This window comes from Clinocottus analis, unplaced genomic scaffold (assembly GCF_023055335.1).
Source record: "Clinocottus analis isolate CAN_PGR_092001 unplaced genomic scaffold, fCliAna1.0.p SCAF_20, whole genome shotgun sequence".
Lineage (NCBI taxonomy): Eukaryota > Metazoa > Chordata > Actinopteri > Perciformes > Cottidae > Clinocottus > Clinocottus analis.
The window spans coordinates 14961957-14984573 of record NW_027175932.1 but is presented as its reverse complement, the minus strand read 5'-3'; the positions used below and the strand labels follow the sequence as shown (position 1 = coordinate 14984573).

The 22617-nt window shown below is 41.9% G+C and overlaps 1 protein-coding gene across 2 annotated transcripts in view; it reads right to left on the bottom strand.

Moving 5' to 3' along the window:
- The window catches only part of tmtc1 (transmembrane O-mannosyltransferase targeting cadherins 1), a 68739-nt gene that overhangs the window by 4925 nt on the left and 41197 nt on the right, over positions 1–22617 (bottom strand). For both annotated transcript variants that reach the window (XM_068586383.1, XM_068586384.1), the window contains 8 exons: positions 19583–19750; positions 18559–18672; positions 16183–16326; positions 14677–14785; positions 14282–14384; positions 8402–8537; positions 5355–5499; positions 4980–5117 (listed from right to left, as the gene is read on the bottom strand). In XM_068586383.1, coding sequence (XP_068442484.1) covers positions 4980–5117; positions 5355–5499; positions 8402–8537; positions 14282–14384; positions 14677–14785; positions 16183–16326; positions 18559–18672; positions 19583–19750 — 1057 coding nt within the window. The remainder of the gene's footprint in view (positions 1–4979; positions 5118–5354; positions 5500–8401; positions 8538–14281; positions 14385–14676; positions 14786–16182; positions 16327–18558; positions 18673–19582; positions 19751–22617) is intronic.

Sequence of the window (22617 nt, the reverse complement as noted above, 5' to 3'; positions counted from 1 at the left end):
GGCGTCTATTCACAGACGATGTGGTCCTGTTTACCTCCTCAAACCGTGACCTCCAGCTTTCACTGGGGCCAAGTGTGAAGTGGCAGAGATGAGCATCAGCACCTCCAAATCTGAGGCCATGGTGCTCTGCCAGAAGCCAGGGGATTGCTCCCTCCAGGTGGGGACAGAATGCTCACCCCATGCGAAGGAGTTCAAGTATCTCAGGGTCTTCTTCACGAGTGAGGGTAAAAACAGGCGCTACACCGAACCATCTTGGTGAAGAGGGAGCTCAGCCTTAGAGATTGTTGTTTCCTCTTTAGGCCCAGACAAAGCAAATGTTCTGTGCCTGCTTGAGAGGACATAACTCCCCATTCCAGTACGTGGCATAGTCTATTTTTGTTATTGAAAAAGGAAAACCAAGTACACAAAGAAAAAAAAAAGACAATTTGTAGTTTTAGAAGGAATTACATAGTAAAAACAGTGGATCCTCCCACACAGCTCCCCTGAGTGCGGGTTGCCCAACTCAGTTGATGAGCACATGAAGCAGGAGTGCAGACATCATAGCACCAAAAGCTTCAAAGTCTCTAGATTAGTTGTCACTTGACCACATGTTGCACAATCCCAGCAGTGATGCTTGGTTGTGAAAGATGTAACATACAAAACATATGATTAGTTTGTAAAATAGGATATACTACAATTTAGTGTTTAAGAAAATACACAAATATAGAAATTATTAAAATAAGCTCAGCCCCAATGATCCATCAGTAACAATTATCAAAGAGTACAATATAAATAACACTCAAAGGGCCATTCTGGATAGGATATGGAAGATGGCGGAGTGAACAGTCACGTAGTTTCGAGCTCTCTCAACTCGGTGACGATAAACCCTCAAAAAACATAATTTAAATAAATAAATTCAATATAATATAGAAGGGAATAAATATAGAGGTCGGATATACAAAGAAAACCAAGTCAAAGGTGATAGAAAAGGAAGAAAATGGACTCAAAAGACGACCATGAAGTGCGGAACGCGGCAGGAGCAGAGCCAGCTATATTAAATCAGCTGATTGACTTGCTAACACCCATAGGCAAACAACTGGACGAAGTGAAAAATGAGGTTAAAGAAGTCAAACAAGGGATAAGCAATGTGAGGAGAGAGGTCATGGAAGAGTTTGACAGGATCCGGAGGGAAAATGAAACTAAATTTGAAAGGATTAATGCTGAAATGAAGACGCAGCATGACAACATGGATGAAGCCCAAACGCGCATAGCTGAGCTGGAGGAATGGCAGGCAGGAGCAAAGAGTGAGATGCTAACTATGACGGCCCTGACCCAAAGGATAAAGGAGAAAATGACGGACCTCGAGGGTAGGTCGAGGAGGAATAATATACGCATTTTTGGCGTACCGGAGGGCACGGAGGAGAATTCGACAGGCAAGTTTCTGGAACGATTCCTAACCACCGAACTTGAATTGCCTTAAGACATTCCACTCCAGATACAGAGAACACACAGGGCTCTGGCGCAGATGCCACCTCCGAACGCACCCCCCAGATCAATTGTAGTTAACTTCCTACAATTCGAGACCAAAGAAATGGTGCTTAGCCATGCGTGGAAGAAGAAGATTCACGTAGGGGAGAAGAGGATCTTTTTCAACCATGATTATGCAACGGAAGTGGTTCAGAAGAGAAAGACATACGAGGCCATAAAGAAAATACTGAAGGAAGAAAAGATACGCTTCCAGACCCCGTTGGCGAAGATGCGCATTCACTGGCCAAGACAGTGCAGAGGATGTGGCGAGAGACATGGAGGAGAGAGGATACGATGCGGGGCTCACGTGAGGAAGCGACGCGGTCGCAGAGAGGGAAAAGATCCGAGACCGGGCAGAATGGCAACAGGTGACCCGAAGCAAGACGGGGAGGATGGCGGCGGCTGCTGCCAGAGAGAAGTCGAAGGGCTTTCAGCGAGGGAAATTAGCATGGCGCGCTGACCTGAAGGGATGTTTTAAGGGACATGGAACCCAGCCGGTCGACATAGGAGGCATGTTAACGGACCTCTGCTAAATACAATGTAACTGATGCCGAGTGAGAGAGACTGAAACGACAGAGTTGGACATATCTAGACAGAGAGGAACCCTACAGAATGGGTTTGATTTCGGTTCTAGGGAGGAGCCCTTTCTGAGAGGAAGGATTCCCCCTCAACCTACCAACGGGATTTGGGGGAGACGACTTCCCCCCTTTTGGAAGAAGGTCGTATTTGGTTTTATTGTTTATTATAATTTCATGTTATGTTTTATTGCACGTTATGCAATGGTAAATGTTCCTTGTTTGCTCAACCTACTGGTATTCAGGCAGCTGAATAGGGTTATAGACTTAGGACTAGATGGGTACGACTGTTAGACTGGTGTCACTTAATGTCAATGGATTGACACTAGACGATTACACGATTTTACACGGGATTTGATTGACGAGGACCAAACAGGATTTGTGAGCGGACGACAGACGCACGATAACATTAGGAGGACTTTACACATTATAGATCAGGCAAACAAACAGAAAAGAGACACGATTCTGGTTAGCGTCGATGCCGAAAAGGCGTTTGATAGGGTAATTTGGACTTTCCTATTCGCAGTATTAGAGAAATTAGGATTCAATGATAAATCAATACAGATTATTCAGACTCTATATCAACAACCTACAGCTCGAATCAAAATAAATGGAAGCCTATCTAATAAATTCGAACTCCAGAGATCGACCAGACAAGGACGCTGTTTGTCACCAACCCTGTTCGCCTACTTTATTGAACCGCTGGCCCAAGCCATACGCGAAAATAGGAGAATCCAAGGAGTGACAGTGCGAGGAGTGGAACATAAGGTCGGCCTCTTCGCAGATGACGTTATTGCATTCCTCGAACGACCGAGTGAATCGTTGCCTGAATTGTTGGACCTCTTGAACGCATATTGACAGCTATCAGGGTATAAGATAAATATAACTAAAACTCAAGTGCTCACTATCAATTATACACCAACAAAGGAGATCAGGGAAAAATACAATTTAAATTTGAATCTAAAGAAAATTAACTATTTAGGGGTAGAAGTGACTCGGAACCTGTCAGGACTATATAGGGCAAATTATGATAAAATTAATCGAGAATTATTAAAAGATATACATAGATGGACCACCCTAACGTTGGATTTTAGCTCAAGGATTGAATTAATAAGAATGAATGTATTACACAGACTTTTGTATTTGTTCCAAGCATTACCAATAGAGATACCTCAAACACAATTCATAGCATGGGACAGGATGATATCCAGATTCATTTGGGGGGGGGGAAAAACCAAGATGAGATTCAGAACTCTCCAGCTAAAGAGGGAGAAGGGAGGCCTGAGTCTGCCGAACCTGAAAGAATACTTCCACGCGGCTCAGCTGAGATATGTACATAGTTGGTGTAAACTGGATTATGAAGCAAAATGGAAAGAAATGGAAAAATCATTCGGAACGTGTCCGATACAGAGTATAATAGGAGATAAGGAAACATTTAAGAAGGTTAAAAATCAAATGGATTCAATCACAAAATTTACCTTGGAATTATGGTTCAAATTACTTAGACATAATAAGGCGGAGAAGAACGCAAATTTATTGAAATGGGTGGCTTTTGATAGCAGTTTTAAACCAGCTGGGCACGGTGGGGTATTCAGAAGGTGGGCAGAGAAGGGCATTACGGCATGGTGCACACTGGTGGACAAAGGGAGGATAAGGAGTTTTCAAGACTTGAAAACAAAATATGACCTGGATTGGCAGGAATTCTACAAATACCTACAGATACGGGATTATTATGGAAAACGGATTGAACAGGAGCTCTCTCCAGAAGTGAACAAGGTGGTACAAGTAATGATTGATGCATATAAAGGGAACCGGGATAGGACTATAACTACATTATATAAGGCATTGATGGATGACAAAAACACAACAGGGTATATAAAAGAAAAATGGGAACGAGAATTTGGCATGGAAATATCTGAAGATGAATGGGATAAGATGTGGGAAAAACATAAGACAACAACCTGTTCGCAAGCCTGGAGAGAGTTTTCCTGGAAAAATGTGATACGGTTTTTTATCACACCTAATATATCAAATTGTTACTCTGAAACAAGAAAGTCATGTTGGAGAAATTGTGGGTCATCTGAAGCCAACCATGCACATGTATTCTGGAATTGTCACAAAATAATAGGGTTTTGGAGAATGATCCATAGGATAACACAAGATATCCTGGGATACAAATTTCAAATGAATCATGAACTGATGTACCTGTGTATGTATACAGAGAATGATATACATGATAGGGACTTATATCTATTCAAGATACTCATGGTTGCAGGTAAAAAGGCCATTACAAGAAAATGGGGAACGGAAGATCTACCCACACAGACACATTGGGTGGACACAGTGGGTGAAATAAACATTATGGAAAGACTGACACAGACTACGACTGACAGGATCACAGATGGATAGTAAATGGAGGAAGTGGACTCTATGGCAGTTGACACAGACTTGATATGACAGCAGGTTTTTATTTTTTATTTTTGTTTTATTATTGTTGTCAAGGTTGTTGATTACTTGTATTGGTGTACTTATTGTTGAATAAAAATAAAATGGTAAAAAAGGGCCATTCAGCATAGTACTTTTGAGTTTTTTTTTTAATTTGTAGATTTCTAGTGCAAACACTCTGCATAATTATACCACATCATTTATATTTACTGTGAAACTGGGTTACAGGGAAAGTGAAAGAGACAAGCACAAGTAATGATGGTGGTGATAGAACAGCATGGAAGGATAAGTGGCAGCTGCTCACAGGCAAATGGCTACTGGTCTTATGTACAGTATTGGAGATGAAAGTATCTCCTGCAGAGTTTATCATTCCTAATTGAGTTATCTGACCTCTAAACAACAGACACTGAGGCCATGAGATGTACACATCTCCAGTCAAACATACACACACACCTCTGAGTAGTTTCCACGCTTGCTGTAGATGGCCGATAGGAGACGGTAACATTCGATACAGCTGCCTTCTCTGGATATGATATCCAGGGTCATCTTCTCTGCCTCTTTGGCACGACCAGCCATGGCCAAAACCTGAGCCTGGGACAGAAACAGCGTGTGTGAATATGTGTGCGTGTGTTTGACGTTTGTGTGAGACATAATGTTTTCAGGTTGTGACAAAATGTTCAAGGCCAGTCAAGTGTTGTTTTGGTGAATATCAAACATTGCACCATGTCAGATCTTCCAAACCAAACCAAACCACACATAAGCCTGCACGTGCATACACACCCTGGCTTCCATGATTCAATGAATGTTTGAGTGTGTGGGTCTGTTTACCAGAGCCAGCCAGATGTCAGTGCTGTCTGGCTGCAGGGCGGCGGCCTCTTTGTACACCTGGAGAGCCTCCTCGTAGCGCCCTGTGTTGTAATACAGAGCTCCGAGCGGAGTCAGGATCTCCACCTTCCTCGTCACCTGCAGTGCCCTGCAGAAAAAAGGTCAAAGGTCACCCTTTAGTGCTCTTTAATTAAGTGTTTTAGGAGCTAAGTACAGTAATAAAACATTAAATTATTATATATTTAATTTTTTTATATTTTATTATATATTTGTATCATAATATTATAATTATATATATATATACATATATATATATATATATATATATATATATATATATATATATATATATATATATATATATATATATATAATAGTGGTGGGAAAATTTGAAGAAATGTAATCGATTAATCACATGATTCATCTGTGATTAACAGTGATTAATCACATTATTTAATTATGAATGAAACTAGTGAATTTACCACTTTTATTTTAAAGTAATGTTATCAGAACAATATAACAGGCACTCTCGGAGAACAGCAAGTTAACATAAATCTGTTTTTGTTTTTTTAACCTTAACAGGTACCAGCAGAAACATTTGTCTTTATCAGGGAACATCATGAACATTCTATGTTCAGTGGTAAGGGTCCCTGTTAGAGTGACAAGCGACTCCTTGTTCGTCCATGTTCAGTTTGTTGCTGTTCTAATTCAGCAGCACGTGCTGCACTGTGTTTGAAATGGCCCACAAATATTTTGCATGTTGGACATTGTGGATCTGTATTATGCTCCGTTGTGCTAGCTTAATAAGTGTATATTTGTTCATATAATTCATTATTGTAGGCTGTGATAAAGGTGATTGTTTTCTTTGTTAGTACTGGAGCTGTTACCATAAGGTGAGCTATGGAAAGCTGATGTGTTTTTGTTGTTTTGCCAGGTATCTTAAATTGAAATGTCCGTGTGTTCCCCAAGTCTGCAGCACGTTTTCTCTGTGGTGATTATTTTTTTCCTTGGTTAGTACCGGAGTTGTTACCATGAGGTGGGCTTTGGGAAGCTGATGTTTTTTGTTGTTTTGCCAGGCCATTGTCGTCGTGTCATTTCTGTTTCCTGTATCTGCTGGGGAATAAATGGCTGATTGAAGCCAACACCAATTCAAGTGACCCAGCAGTTCAGTAGTCTCCAGTGAGAGCAACAGTTGGTGCACATTGTAACGCCGTCACTTGTATAGTCCACTCTGATTCATGATGTGTATTCTCCTTAAGGTGCGTCTTAAGGCTCATACGCACTGTCATTCGTTGCAATTCTAAGGATGCTAGTTGGCTGGCACCAACGCTGCGTAACGCCTTTAAGGTAATTCAGGCTTGTAGTACTCAATTTCAGTTTACAGTGGTTACAAATAGCTTTGCTTTTATCGACTTTTTTTATTATTATTTTTTATTTATTTATATTTTATTATACATCAGGGGTTCAGGGGTGGGCAAAGTATGGCCCGTTGGGCGTTTTAATCTGGCCCGCCAAATATTATAATTATTCTAATTAAAACATATATATATATATATATATATATATATATGTATATATATATATATATATATATATATATATATATATATATATATATATATATATATATATATACACACATTTTTGTGGATTTTTTTTCAGCTATTTATATTAAGCCTGGCTCTAAGAGCGGGCCTGGCAGAAATGCTGGGAAGTCGTGTCAAACTCCGTCGCAGAGAGTACATAAATGAGTTCAGGCTATTGGTCCGGCCCTCTACAATATTTTCTGTACCTCATGTGGCCCCCTGGGAAAAATAATTGCCCACCCCCTGGACTACGCCGTCTGGGAGAGATTTAAAATGAAAATGTCCATTTAAAAGGGCAGTACCTGTGTGTGGTAGCGTTAAGCCCATCCCAATGCAAAAAAATCCCATGCTGTTAACGGCATAAAAAGAAATTCAGCGTTAATGCATTATGAATATGTTAACGTGCCCAGCCTTAATATATATATATATATATATATATATATATATATATATATATATATATATAGATATATATATATATATATATATATATAGATATAGATATATAGATATAGATATATAGATAGATATATTTATATATGTGTGTGTGTAGCTTCTAGCTTGTTCTTCCACTCCTTCTTTTGTATGCTGCCCCACTGAACAATCACAGCGCATCTCAATGGTCATGCTGGCCACTGACCAATCATACATCCATGCCATTTCGCAGGCAATACACATAAAAAAAAACACCCAGCTTGTCAAACTAAAGATCTGATTTGTTAAAGTCTATGACAATCAACCATGACGTCCAATCCCTGTGTACTTTAATCTGCAAAGGCTTAAACTGCTTTGCTTCCATAGAGACAAAGGGGAGGATGGGGGGGGGGGGATGGGATGAAAGCTTCTCCTTCAAACTAGCTTTTATTTTTGCAATATACAAATATCAACAAATTGATATTTGGTCATTCATAAAGTTGGTGCTTGAGTTGTGTTTGGGGCATGATAAGCAGGCTTATCCTTTCTTGTAACCCAGATTCTGTTTAATTTGGTGTGCAAAATCAATATATTAGTTTGTGATTGATCATCAAGGTTTATGCCGATCATATTCCAAAGCCCCCTGTTTAGAGGGCCTTAAAAAGGCACATTTAAGGATCCAAAACTCCACAGAAGCAGCATTGTTATACATTGACTGTCCAATAAAAAAACAAACTTGATTTCAAATCCGAAACTAAACTTTATCAAGCGAATCACTCTGAAACTTCCCCTTAAAGCAAATCTTAGTTTTCTTGTCAAGAATGAGATGAAAAGATTGATATCAATAACATGTGTGTTCAGGACACTGGTAGGTTGAATACTGAGAAAAACTAAATTTAAAAATCCATTTTAAAGACTAAATTATTAGGTGCTGCCTTCTGTATCACTGCCTATTGCCTGCACACCACACAGCAGTAGCTTTAAAGCAGATAAATATTTTTGGTTCAGGCCTCTTTGAGTAGAAAAAACACTAAACAATTATTTACTCACCTCTTGTACCAAGACTCTGCTTCTGCGTTCTCATTGGATGATCGGAGGAGGCGGCCCAGGTTCACCATAGCAACGTAGTGTGCTGGTTTGAGTCGAACGGCTTGCTGGTAGTGAGCGGCTGCCAGCTCTCCCTCTCCTAAGGACCATGACAGCAAAGAGTAGGAAAAGAACGTGGGAGGATGAGTGAAAGTATAGAAGGAATGAACAAGGGTGGAAGAAAAATAAGGCCATAATGAAGAAGAAATGTGTAAAGGAAACATGCAGGGAAAAAAATGTACAAGAAAAAACAATGCATGTAAGAGAAGTGAAACAGAGGACAGATTGATGGACAGAAGCAATAGATGGTCACATGACATTTGACACATGACTTCTGTCCATCCGGGGAGAGGGATCCTTCTCTGTTGCGTTCCCTCAGGTTTCTCCCCCTTTTTCCCTGTGAAAGGGTTTTTACTATATTTATTTGGGGAGTTTTTCCTGATCCAATGTGAGGTACTGGGACAGGGATGTCATATGTAAAGATTGTAAAGCCCTCCGAGGCAAATCTTGTATTTGGGCTATACAAAATAAACTGAATGGAAGGAAAGACATCTCTATTACATATATGTGATCAGATTTCTTTTTTTTAAATGTAATACCTGCTTTTACACATTTATATTCTACAAGTTTGTAAAATATTCAGTGTTGATGATGATAGTACTAAGATTACCATTCATCTGAATAAATTCTGGTGAAGTGCTTCTCATACTGTACTCAGCTTGTGGGATATTGCACTAATGAATTCTAATTGTAAACAAAATGAAACCAGATATTTTTATCCCTCAGAGCTGAGGTGGATGAGTGGCACTAATACCGCACGCTGTACTCCCTCTACAGGACCACACTGCTGTGTTTTAGTTGAAAAATTACAAGTGTTGACTACCGATCCCTGTTGACCATTGTCAAAAGTGGTTTAGATTGAGTCACTACCTTTCTAGCAGACATTGCTTTGGCCAGAAACACACTGGTATTAGAATAATGCAGGGACTTGAACAAAATTGCAGTTGTTTTGTTGGAAATACTGTATGTCACATGAATTTCATTCAACTCGTCAATTTAAATTTTGCAGCTGGAGTCACTGTTAAAGGCAACAACAGGATAAAACATTGTTTCTTTACATGCATCTCAGAAAGTGTTAGGGTTTACTTCAGTAATCTGACGGTTTAAAGACGACAGACAGTTCTGCTTTGACAGTGGTGGTGTGGGAAGATCTTCAATTGATGGTACAATCGTCAAAATGATTTAATTTAAAGTTAGAGTAAACTGGGCCTGAGTAACCTCTATGGGCCCGTTTTTGTGGTGACACAACAATCCATCCATCCATCCATTTTCCGCCACTTATATGGGCTCGGGTCGCAGTGGCAGCACACCCAGCAGACCGACCCAGGCTTCCCTCTCACCCGCAACATTTTCCAGCTCGTTCTGGGGGACCCCCAGACGTTCCCAGGCCAGCCGGGAGATATAATCCCTCCAGCGTGTCCTGGGTCTTCCCCGGGGCCTCTTCCCACTTGGACGTGCCTGAAAAACCTCTAATGGGAGGCGTCCAGGAGGCATCCGGATTAGATGCCCGAACCACCTTAGCTGACTCCTTTCGATACAAAGGAGTAGCGGCTCGACTCCAAGCTCCCTCCTGATGTCCGAGCTCCTTACCCTATCTCTAAGGCTGAGCCCGGCCACCCTACGGAGGAAGCTCATTTCGGCCGCTTGTGTCCGCGATCTCGTTCTTTCGGTCATGATCCAGAGTTTGTGACCATAGGTGAGGGTTGGACCGTAGACCGACCAGTAAATGGGGAGCGTCGCCTTCCGACTCAGCTCCCTCTTCACCAAGATGGACCGGTACAGCGCCTGTTATACTGCTGCAGCCGCACCGATCCGCCTGTCGATCTCCCGCTCCACCTTACCCTCACTCGTGAACAAGACCCCGAGGTACTTGAACTCCTTCGCTTGGGGCAGGCATGTTGTCCCCACCAGGAGGGAGCAATCCACCGGTTTCCGGCAGAGAACCATGGCCTCAGATTTGGAGGCGCTAACTCTCATCCCTGCCGCTTCACACTCGGCTGCAAAACGCCCCAGCGAATGCTGGAGGTCACGGTCCGAGGAAGCAAACAGGACCACATCATCTGCAAACAGCAGAGAGGCGATCCCGAGGCCCCCGAACCGGATTTCCTCCGCCCCCCCGGCTGCGCCTAGCAATCCTGTCCATGAAAGTCACGAACAGGACCGGTGATAAAGGGCAGCCCTGGCGGAGGCCAACACCCACTGGGAACGTGTCCGACTTAATACCGAGGATACGGACACAACTCCTACTGCAGGCGTACAGAGACTGGATAGCTCGTGCCAACGGATCCGGCACCCTATACTCCCGCAGCACCCCCCACAAAACCCCCCGAGGGACACGGTCGAAAGCCTTCTCCAAGTCCACAAAGCACATGTAGACTGGTTGGGCAAACTCCCAAGACTCTTCCAGTAGTCCCGCAAGGGTAAAGAGCTGGTCCACTGTTTCACGACCGGGACAGAATCCGCACTGCTTCTCTTGAATCCGAGGTTCGACAAGCGGTCGGAGCCTCCTTTCCAGCACCTTGGCATAAGCTTTTCCCGCGAGGCTGAGCAGTGTGATACCTCGATAGTTCGAGCACACTCTCCAGTCCCCCTTCTTGAAGATGGGAACCACCACCCCGGTCTGCCAGTCCATGGGCACTGTTCCCGACCCCCATGCGACACTGAAAAGGCGTGTCAGCCATGACAGCCCAGCAATGTCCAGCGCTTTCTGCATCTCAGGGCGGATTTCATCCACCCCTGGCGCCTTGCCACCAAGGAGCTCTTTAACTACCTTAGTGACCTCTGCCAGGGATATGGGTGCACCCACCCCAAGGTCTTCAGGCGCTGCCCCCTCCCCAGGGGACATGTTGGCCGGGTTTAGGAGTTCCTCAAAGTGCTCTTTCTACTGTCTGACGATGTCCCTAGTCCGAGTCAGCAGTTCCCCTCCCCCGCTGATAACAGCCTGGGGTATGCCCAGCTTTCCCTTTCTGATCTGCGGATGGTTTGCCAGAACCTCTTTGAGGCCAACCGAAAGTCCTCCTCCATGGCCTCCCCAAACTCTTCCCATGCCCGAATTTTAGCATCCGCAACCGCCACAGCTGCAGCCCTCTAGGCCTGCCGGTACCCGTCAGCTGCTTCAGGAGACCCCTGGGCCAACCAGGCCCGAAAGGCCTCCTTCTACAGCTTGACGGCTTCCCTCACCCCCGGTGTCCACCACCGGGTTCTCGGTTTACCGCCGCAACAGGCACCTTCCGACCCTCCGATCACAACTCCTGGCGGCCGCTTCCACAATAGAGGCTTTGAACAAGGTCCACTCGGATTCCATGTCCCCAACCTCCCTCAGGATACGTGAAAAGTTCTTCCGGAGGTGGGAGTTGAAGACCTTCCGGACAGGATCCTCAGCCAGACGTTCCCAGTTCACCCTCACAACAGGTTTGGGATTGTCAGGTCTTTCCTGCCGTCTCCCCCGCCATCTGATCCAACTCACCACTAGGTGGCGATCAGTTGACAGCTCTGCTCCTCTCTTCACCCAACATGAATATCATCTGATCTGCGGCCGTATGTCAAGACATACGGTCAGGGCCTTCTAAGCCTTCTCTGTGGGCCTAAACAGAATCACAAAGTTACAGCTATTTTAAAATTTAAAAAATTAAATTAAATTAAATAAAAATAAATGATAATATTTTTTATAATTAAAAGTTATAGCTATTTTATAATGTAAGTTTTTTTTTACAAATACACTACATGTATATAATTACTTACTTACTGATGACCCCTTTCCCACAGAGGTTTATGTGCGTCTGGTAAATGAAATGCTGATTATGTTACTGTTTTATACATTTGCAGTCGTATTTAATCATAAACAAGTTGCAGTGCTGCTGCACTTGGGGCTGCTGGTGCTTCTTCCCGCAGCCTCTTCCATGGTGTGCTGCTGTCGCCGGCGCAGCTGTGCTGCAATGTCTTGTCTGTCAGCGCCGGGGTTCTGTTTGTTTGATATGAACAACATGCATTGTTGTTGATCTGATGGGGTTGGGCTCTCCCCTTGCTGTGCTGGCCGGGCGCATTTCCTCCGCTGCGGTGTGCCGCAACCGGCTCGAGTTTAGCTTGGAAAGGCTCGGGGGAAGGTGGCACATCGGCGCCGGCCGCGTGCTTTAGAGTACCCGTGCCCTGACCTTGCCAATTCCCGGGGCCGTGGAATATGTGCTTGCTGCCTCCTCTTCTCACCAGGAAGGGACGGGGCCCCCTCCTCCCGGCGCCACTGTTTTCAGTGCACGCACAGAGCCCACTTAAAGGTCGTCAGCGGTCTGCGGCAATGTCGGCAACCCACCCGTCTTGAAACACGGACTAAGGAGTCTATCGTATGCACGAGTCAGAAGGCCTTTGAAACCCTGTGGCAAAATGAAAGTGAGGGCCAGCATGTGCTGGCCGAGTTGCGTAATTGTATGTAATTGCCTCGTGAGGGGAGTCCGCTGATGATTTAAGTGGCTTTGTCATTCAACACGAGCGTCTCCTTTTTATTTTCTTCTTCTCATGACCTTCCTCCATGCTCGTTGTGGTGTCGTGTGGCTCCGCGCACATGTATGAACGCGCTGTGTATTGAGTGGGTCGGTCTGTGATAGTAACTGCAGGGACACTTTTTTCCCCCAGTCTGGCTGTGATTTGGACCATACGGCACTCACATAAGTTCTAAGTCTAAAACCCACGGCCCGCCACTGACGTACTGTCTTGTAACTGTTCATTTTCTCAACAGATATGTCATACTCTGTTTCATGCCCAGGGACTACGGGTGACAAATTAGTTTAGAGCTACCCTTTGGAACAGCTAAGAAGCTGTGCGCTGCCCCTGTCAAATGTATAAATAAATAATAAAATAATGTATTTCTTTTGAGTTATCATGCTGCTGGTCGAGGGGATCTCTGGTCTCCACATGTAATAGGTAACATGAGGCAATGAGCGGTGTTTACACCTGGGCCCTGGACTATAACAAACATCTGCCACAGCATGGTTTTAGGAGAAAGCCTTTTGAATGTGTACTTTAAAGTAATTTTTTTAATTTTATTTGCACGGTTGATATTGAGTTAGAAGTAAACTGTCTATATAGTGTTTATTTGCATTAGTTATTGTTTTCTATACCCCTTATCTCATGTCTGTTAAATGCTTTATAATGCCAGCATATATGCTTCCCTCACACGTCACGTAAGGTCAGTTTTGTCATTGTTGAGGTTAGTTATATAATTTAGTTCTGTTTCATTTATCTCTTTTAGGGACAAATTTAGTTGTATGTTACTCTGCCTCATCAATTTTTTGGGCTGACTAAAAACCTGTCCTGTGTCGGTCATCACACCTCAATGACAGCGTCTGATGAATATAATAGGCATCTCAAAGTTAACTTTATGGCAGAACACTTATATTAGATTGGATATGTTTATCTAATAAAGTGGCTAGTATAACTGTGCAACATTTATTTAAATAGCATGAACATCACATAGACTGTTCCCACTGACATATTAGATCCCCGCGGAACTCGTTTTAGTTATCTAGCTGCAAATACAGCTTTATAATGTGCTATTGGCATCTTGGAAAATTAACATTTTAAGTAAGGTGAGGAAAAAGGGCACTTTATTGTGAATAAGCCCAATCAGAAGTCAGGACTATATCAGGATAAACCACTTGTGATAGCTCATCAGTAAAATACAGCACAGACCTAGGAAAAAAGCCAGTATGAGCTGAACATTTTGTAAAGATAAATATATGCATGTCTACGCAGTAGAAGACCATCAGCCCCGGAGCCAGAGGTTCAACTCACCCGTATCCACCAGAAACACTCCGTAGTTATTATGCAGGTCGGAGCTGTCTGGGCAGTTCTCTATTCCTTTCAGATACACTTCACTGGCTTCACCAAAGCGTTTCTGTGGGAGATAGCAGGTGAAATAAAAACAAGATTGAATCAGAAACGAACAAGACCAAGGTTACAGGAAGTTAAAGTGTGACCAACCTGGAGTGTGAACGACTGAACAGGCTTTTCTGACGATGATTAATTGCTGCAGAGATTAATCATCTGCAGCTAAAGCTAGTTTGAGTCTGGAGTTATTAAAAAGTGACGAGTTATACCATGCTCCAAAGTCAAAATGAGTTACATACTTTATGTGTGCGAGTATGAGAGTAAGAGGCAGTGTTTCATTTGTATTGTGAATGTTTCACCTGCTCAGCATAGAGTGACGCTAGACTGGAGTAAGCATCAGCAAAATGTGGACCGAAGTGTATGGAGTCTTTCAGCCGAGTCTCCGCCTCTTTCTCCTTGCCTTGGGACCTGCAACACAGCATCGTCATCATCGTCATCGCCAGTAGTAGAATGTAATGTTATTGTACTCATCATTATCAACATCATTGTTATTAAACATATCCTCATCATAATTATCAGCAGGAGCATTATTAAAGTATTATATATATATATATATATATATATATATATATATATATATATATATACACATATATATATATAATACTATATATACACATATATATATATATATATATATATATATATATATATATATATATATATATATATATATATATATATATATAGTGTTTACAGGTCATTTGTGATGATAACAAGGCTGTCGTCTATGTTGTGCAATTAAATTCATTCTAATTCAATATCCAAGTTTTATTAAGTGGTTTATATCAAACTGTTTGAATCGCCCCACGAAGATGCCTGCAGATACCTTAAAACCAAAACAAGCTGTCTTATATAGAGGAATTAAAAAGCGTTTAACAATAAAAATGTCAGTATAGTATATTGTACAGGATGTCATAAAAACTTATTAGTATGGAAATCTATTCAAAAATAATAATAAAATAATTCATCTTTTATTTGTCTGTTGAGTAATATTGATAACAAACTTAATCATATGAATTGTGTGCGTAAAAAATAGGTAGGCCACTGTACATCCTGATGCCCGAAGAAACTGTGTCCACACAGAGCAATCTCCCTCTGGCCATCAGAAATTCCGTGGAGCTCCACAAATGACGTTTCTGACTTCGCATTTCGAGTCTCTGGAAATATTCTTGCAAAAGCACTGAAAGTGCACTGCAGCGACAACCTGCACACTTTGTGGTTGTCATTAAAATAAATGAACACCATGTTTCCTTTAAATCAGTATTTATCAAACTGGGGTGGTATTTATTACAGGTGGGGCGCAAGAGGAAATGCTGATTTTAAATGTTGGTTGTTTCCGGGTTGACGGTGATGTGTTCATAATTATGTTTTCATTTTATTAATTTTACAGCCGGTGAATCCTTGCCTTGGTTTCTTGTGTATTTTTCAGTTTTGTTTTTATTTATTGATTTGTGTTTTTTCCTGTCACCGTGCGAAGCCAGCTGCCATGACTGGAGCCCAATAAAGCGCTATGCTCATCCCACTGGAGATAGCCAAAAAGTAACAAACATTGACTTTGTGTGTTTACCTTTACAGTAGCTGAACCCGGGTGCTACAATGATTCCTTTTTTCCCCACTTTTTTAAAGCTCACATAATATCAGCAAAGGGTGTAGCTGCAATGGGTGTCTTCAGTTTCTGTCCCTTTCTCAATGTGATGGTCAAGCTTTTGTGATGTGTGATCTAAAGTGGGTGCTGTGACTATATTTCTGTTTACCAATAGTCCTCCGTATTGTGTGCCAGAGAGTGTGCTTGTGTGTCTTACTTAAGGAGGTTCCCCAGGTTAAAGAGAGCTCGGTTATGCTGGGGGTTGGTGTCCAGTGCCTTCCTGTAGTAGCGCTCAGCCTCCTCTGGGTCACGAGTCAGAGTGCCGAGATTGTTCATGGCGCTGGCATGGCGTGGGAATAACCTGATAGGGGTGGAGAAAAGAAAAAAGACAGCAGAAGGGAGGGTGAAGAGTAAGAGAGACAATACAAGACAGCAAAGGCTGTCTTGTATTTATTGAGACCCTATTTTTATATACTGTAACACTAATGCAATATACACTTTTTTTCAATGCATCTGGTCTCTACCAACTGTGTCTGGATTAAATGGGATTTATTGGCAGAAAATAGAAATATCAATTATTATTATTTAATTTGTGCATAATCATGTGAAACAAATAATTGTTGTGTTTTCATTAACTAAGCCCATTTGTTCCAAAATACTATATTCATTATAATAGATAAATACCTAAACATGTGTTCTAGTTGGTCTGAATCATTAAATCTGGTATGGACACACATGAACAAGTACAAGGGAAAATGCTACAATTGTGTTTATGATATGTCTTCCATGTTTAACATGTTTTGACATTGTCTTTGAAATTCAACTTGTTAAGAGTTCATTGATTCTAAAGTGCACCATCTGCAAGTAGATGGATAAATAGATCCAAAAGCATCACATACTTTGCTAAGAATAAAAAGGAGCTTGTGGATCTAGGTTATTAAAAGGGATTTACATTTACATTTGACTTCATTTGCTTGTTAGGTAATGAGTAAGTTCTATAATATTGGTTTGGTTCAGGTCACAACCTAAGTAACTGGCAAACTAAATTGGAGCAACAGCCAGTGAAATGACAAAGCTGTTCATTATTTTATTTGATTGTATTAATATATAATCAAGTCCATTTTTTACTATGCTTCGTTTAAAATTGTTTTGTCCTATGCCTATCCACAAATACGGGCAATGTATCACACATAAATATTGCAACATTGTGCAGAAAGATCAAAATTTGATATTTTCCTCAAATTTCTTTTCCCTATCATTGCCAATTGTCATTCTTTATCTTTTTTTCACCTGATAGTTGAAAAGACATATTTCAAAATTTAAAAAAAAATGAACAAACAAAAATACATAAAAACAGTGGTGTTTTCATAAACACCTATTTGGAGTACACCTATACATCTACATATAGACACACAGATAATAGTTTTCAGATTAATTAATCTGAAGAAAGGTGAAAACATAAGGAGAAATATTTAACAACATCCTCTCCGATAAAGAGGGCATCCAATGTGCACTCGCTTTTGTTGATTTTAGATTGTATGTAATGTTATACAATGTGTGTATGTTGGATAAAATGCTGCAAATTGTGCATGATTTCCTTAAAGTCATACAATAATTCCTTATTTTACATGCAGTTCCAGAGCAGTTCCTGGTTGACTGTAAAGCATAAGGCTTGCTTTATTTTATAAAAACAAATGCAAAATACAGACCAAAACCAACAGTTATTAATAAGCAAAAGGGAATACAACTCATGAAAATCGAAACAGGGAGACAAGAAATGTTATGTGGCATGTTGGTAGTTGATTTGTTAATGGTGCTCAGTCAGTGTGTTACAGGAGCTCTTACATGAACCAGCAGCAGGAGAGAAGTCCTTTGAGTACACTCGGTTTAATAAAAGATTATAAATTAAATAATGTATGAACCTTCTGCAAGATGCAAATACATTAATCAAAGTCCTCAGGATCTTTTAGCAAAAGTGTAATTGTGGCTTTGAAACAGCAAGTTGGGTTTGTCACAACAAAACACTTTTGCGGCAATAAATGAAACTTGGAAGTGCTGCTCAGATATTGCATTCATTCCCTCACATACCAGCATCAATGCATAGAAAAACAAGATGCAGTCACACATGATTTTGAGGTAGAAGTATTAATGTTAAAGGTAGGTTCGGGAATTTCTTCAAAAACATTAGTGATATTTTTGTTCATTAACTGTAATTGTCCCATCCAATCATATAATTCGGCCCGAATGTCAGCGTTGCAGATCTGGTGAATTTAATTTGAGAGTTATCCTTGGACACTCCCTCTATGTTTAAGTTGTCCGTCAGCTGTAGCCTGAAAAGACGTTCTTAAGCTAATCAGCAGCACACAGTGTTGATTCAACATTTTGAAGCATTTACAATATGACTTGAAGAAGGGTATTTCCATGGCTTAAATGAAGGAAATGTTCACTTTGTGATGTAATACAGAGTGTTTGACATGAAACAGTAACATTAATGAAACAGTTCTATTAGCCACATGAAACAACTTCACCAACATACTGTGTGACTTAGAAAGCGTTGGATTGTTACAGTCAGAGAGCTTCAGTTCAGTCAGACCTGAGAGCAGTGGTGTAATGGTGAATGGCCTCAAGGTGCCGGCTGCTGTCTTTCAGGAAGTTGGCATAGTTGTAGTGGACTTTGGCATTGTGTGGCAGAGTCTGGATACCAGAGCTGAAACAAGAAGGAAGAGGACTATAGTATCAGGCCACAGAGTGTATATAAAAAAACTATAAAAATAGTATATAGTTGATTTTGCATGTGTATATTTTGATATAAGGTAAGATGTAGTGTTAATTATGTGTGTGTCTGGGTGAACTTGTCTTGCAGATGTTTGTGCATAGAGTATGATTTGGGAAAAGGAACTGGTGCGGCTAGTGAATCTTGTGAGCCTCTAACTTTTTCAATTGTTTATACACTGCAGGGTCGTGCTGCTCTCATACATGCATGAAGAAGTATCGGCTTTTCAGCTGAAATCCTTGGTTTTGCTTTCCGGTTGATTTTAGAGCACTGGTGTAGTCCTGTCCCTACCTTACATCTGTCACTTTGCTCACCCCTTTCAACTCTCCAACGCCCAATTTGAGAGGGGATTTGTTTAATATTTCTTATTGAATAGTCAAAGGGCTCATTCCAAAGTAGTGATGTCTTCTAGTACTGAAAATCTGCTGATACGAGCAGGAATAGGAGAGAATAGTAGTGGGACCACATAACATAAAATTTTACTGGGAATTAAATGAAAAATATTGGCATATTTTATGGATTGTAACATAAGTCACAGTCATTTTGTTACTTTAGGGGACTACATTAATTTCCTGGCGACTTCCCTTAACCCTAACCGCTACCAAGCTGATCCAAACCCTAAACCTTATACAAAACTCAACCTGAATCTGACCTTACAGGCTTATACAAAGTATTCATCCTATAATGCACTAATTTACATTATTGGGATATGCAATTCTCCTCATTTTGTCCTCCTCAAAAAGTATAATTTCAGAAAATAGGATTATGTAATCACATTTATGTACCCACATGACAAGTAAAAGATGCTCAAACACAAACCCACACAGTCTCTATCGCTTCTTACCGGAAGAGTGCCTCCCTGGAGAGCCAGACGTTGTTCTGCTGGACAGTCTTCCAGGAGAAGAGCAGGATGAGCAGCAGCATTGACACGCTGAGAACTGTGGTGCCCCAACGGCCTACCACCGAACACAGCCGACCTAGGCCATGAGCCACCAGGATACAATAACCCATACTAGACGAGGAAAGTAGGAAGGATGTAAGTGGGGGACTGGTGGAACACTTGGGTGAGACACTATAAAAGGCAAACGTATTATTTATTGCAGTTCTACATCCTCTCAATGTCACTGGCATCACTCAACACATGCCTCCCCAAAACATTGTGACATAAGGTATTGCCCAAATTGTTTTTGGTCAGGTGCACATATTCTCAACATGGGTGGCTGCTGTTGCTTCTCATAGAAATCTCTCACCACTTTTGCCAAACCCTTTGACCTGAATTACATGGTAACTCGAATTACTGCCTTACAGTTGTATGGCTTTGCCAACCAATCAAGTGGCAATTATATGTCTGTCCAAAATGTCATCACTTCATCCCATTAGACATTGGTATGAAATTGTCATACTTGCCATATGAAGTTAAGACCAAAATAAAGTTTGGTGAGGTCACAGTGACCTCGACCACCACATTGTAATCGGTTCATACTGGAGTCCAAGTGGATATAATAATAACAGTGTTTCCCCTACCATTATATGAGGGGGGCTGGGCGCCCCCCTGAAGAAACTCCCCGCCCCTCTGTAATTTTCCCTATAGCGCCAAATCATAAGAAGTCATTGACGGTTCTCTTTCCTATAAAACTGATCTACACCTTGTTCTGCGATTAAACAAACTAAACGACGGTATGTTATTGATCGTATCTACACGACAGCTTGTTGTCATTTCTGTCTCTACGTGCTCGCGTGTAAACTCTCCTCTCCTCTCCTCTTCTCCCCTCTCTTCCCCTCTCCTCCCCGAGCACAGTCATATCAGTGGGCAGAGAGCGTCGAAAAATATGGCGCATGAAAAGCAGACAACTATGTCTGCGTTTTAAACGCTCCCAGGTCGAAGATGGCAACAGTAGCTCTCCTGCAAGGAGCACCGTTGAGGAGTTGCTCTTCTGAACCCGGAGCAGCTCTCCTGCCCCAAGTAAAACGAGCCAAAGTACTTGTGTCCTGTACCCAACAATGAGCCTGCTGGCTTTACACAATACAACAGTATGAGAAATGCCTGTACTGAAGTCTCCATAAGGTCGTCTTTTCTGCTGTTCCGTCTCTCAAAACCGAAAAAAAGATCTCAGCTCAACATGGAGCGTGAGTTGAGAGCAGCCGTATCAAGTCTACAATCAAGGTTTTAAAAATAAGTGTAGAGGAAAGTCTCATACGTTGCTCCGTGTTTTTGTGCATATTGGTCAGACTATTATTCTGTTTGTACTACTTTTAACTGTTTGTTTCACGTCATGTTTTGTTATGTAATACATTTTTTCCTTTCTGTGAATCACAGGAAGATTAGCAGCCGCTAAGGCATCAGCTAATGGGAATCCAGTAAATATACTAAACTAGACTAAAGTAGTGACAGCTGCTGATTCTGTTTTTTTTTTACAGAGTAACTAGCTGCGCTCCATGACATATTATTTAGTTTTACTTATTTTTTTTGCTGCATGAGAAAACGGCCATGTGTTGTAATAGTTTGTGAAGCGTTAGATCAGAGCTACCAACTCTCACGGTTTCGCTGTGTGACACACGCTTTTTCATGTTTTCACACGGTCAGACGCCACATCACCAATATCTCACGGCAAAAAAAAAGTCTGAGGCGCCTTGGTTCCTTTTCAAACTCCCTGACGATAGATGCGGGAGAAACTCGCCTGACTGGGATGCCGCCAGCAGAGAGGAGCAGAGAGACTGAGGTATCGGGGCTCTCAAGTGTCACGCATTGAACGTGACTGTCACTCATTGCGGTCTTAAATCACGCCCTCCTGGCACGCAGCTGTTTGGCGGTGCGTAGTTCTCGTCATCCCCCCCTTACAAAATCTCATGGCAAGGTTTTTTGAAAAGTTGGCAGCTCTGTTAGATGCATGAGTCTAACGGTCAATGCGTGATAGTTGGCACCTATAGTAGAAATGTCAGCATGCTAACATGCTTACAATGACTGCAATCCCTCCCCCAATTGGTGATTGTATTTTTCAGTCCAGACTCAATTGGCGGACTGGTTGACCGACAAACACATACCAATAAGTGAAATACTTCATCTTGGTCAGTGGCACTAAGCTTCAAGCTATGACCCCGCCAGCATCTGTTTTGCACGTGGTGTGTTGGTATACGCTTGTTTCGTGCATAGTGTCTTTCAAAACATAACTTTACAGGAAACGTAGGTTTAGGCAACAAAACCACATAGCTATACTTAGCTATGCTTCATCCAGTCTGTCCTCTGCTCTTTTATCACTGTGTGGTTTGGATCGGTCACCAAACAAGACAGAGCCAGACTGCAACGGATCGTCAGGTCTGCGGAGAGAACCATTGGCTCCAGCCTGCCCTCCATCCTGGACTTGTACATCTCCAGAGTCAGGAAGCGGGCTGGAAAGATCACTGCAGACCCCTCACACCCTGGACACACGCTGTTCCAACTCCTCCCCTCTGGTAGGCGCTACAGAACACTGTACGCCCAAACCACCAGACACAAGAACAGCTTCTTCCCACTTGCTGTCAGTCTTTTGAACAGCTGAACAATTAGTCAGTCACTTCCACCTGCACTATCTGCACTTTCTGGACCTCTGTTCACTGTTATACTGTTTTTATGTTTCCTTAATGTCTTATTTTTTGGTCTTTTATATTTATCTTTATATCTACATGGCTCTCAAGTGTCACTCATTGAGAGTGACTGCCGCCCTGCCGCCACACATCGTATTTCTCACGCTGAAAAAAACCTCCAGACTATTTAATGTGCCGCAGCGCGCAGACATGACCTGGTAGCGCGCTGCCCTCACCACGGAGGAATCAAGCACCCCCCCGTGAGGAGCCCCTCATCAGCCAATCAAAAAAAAACAAATCGGCTTCAGCCAATCAGAA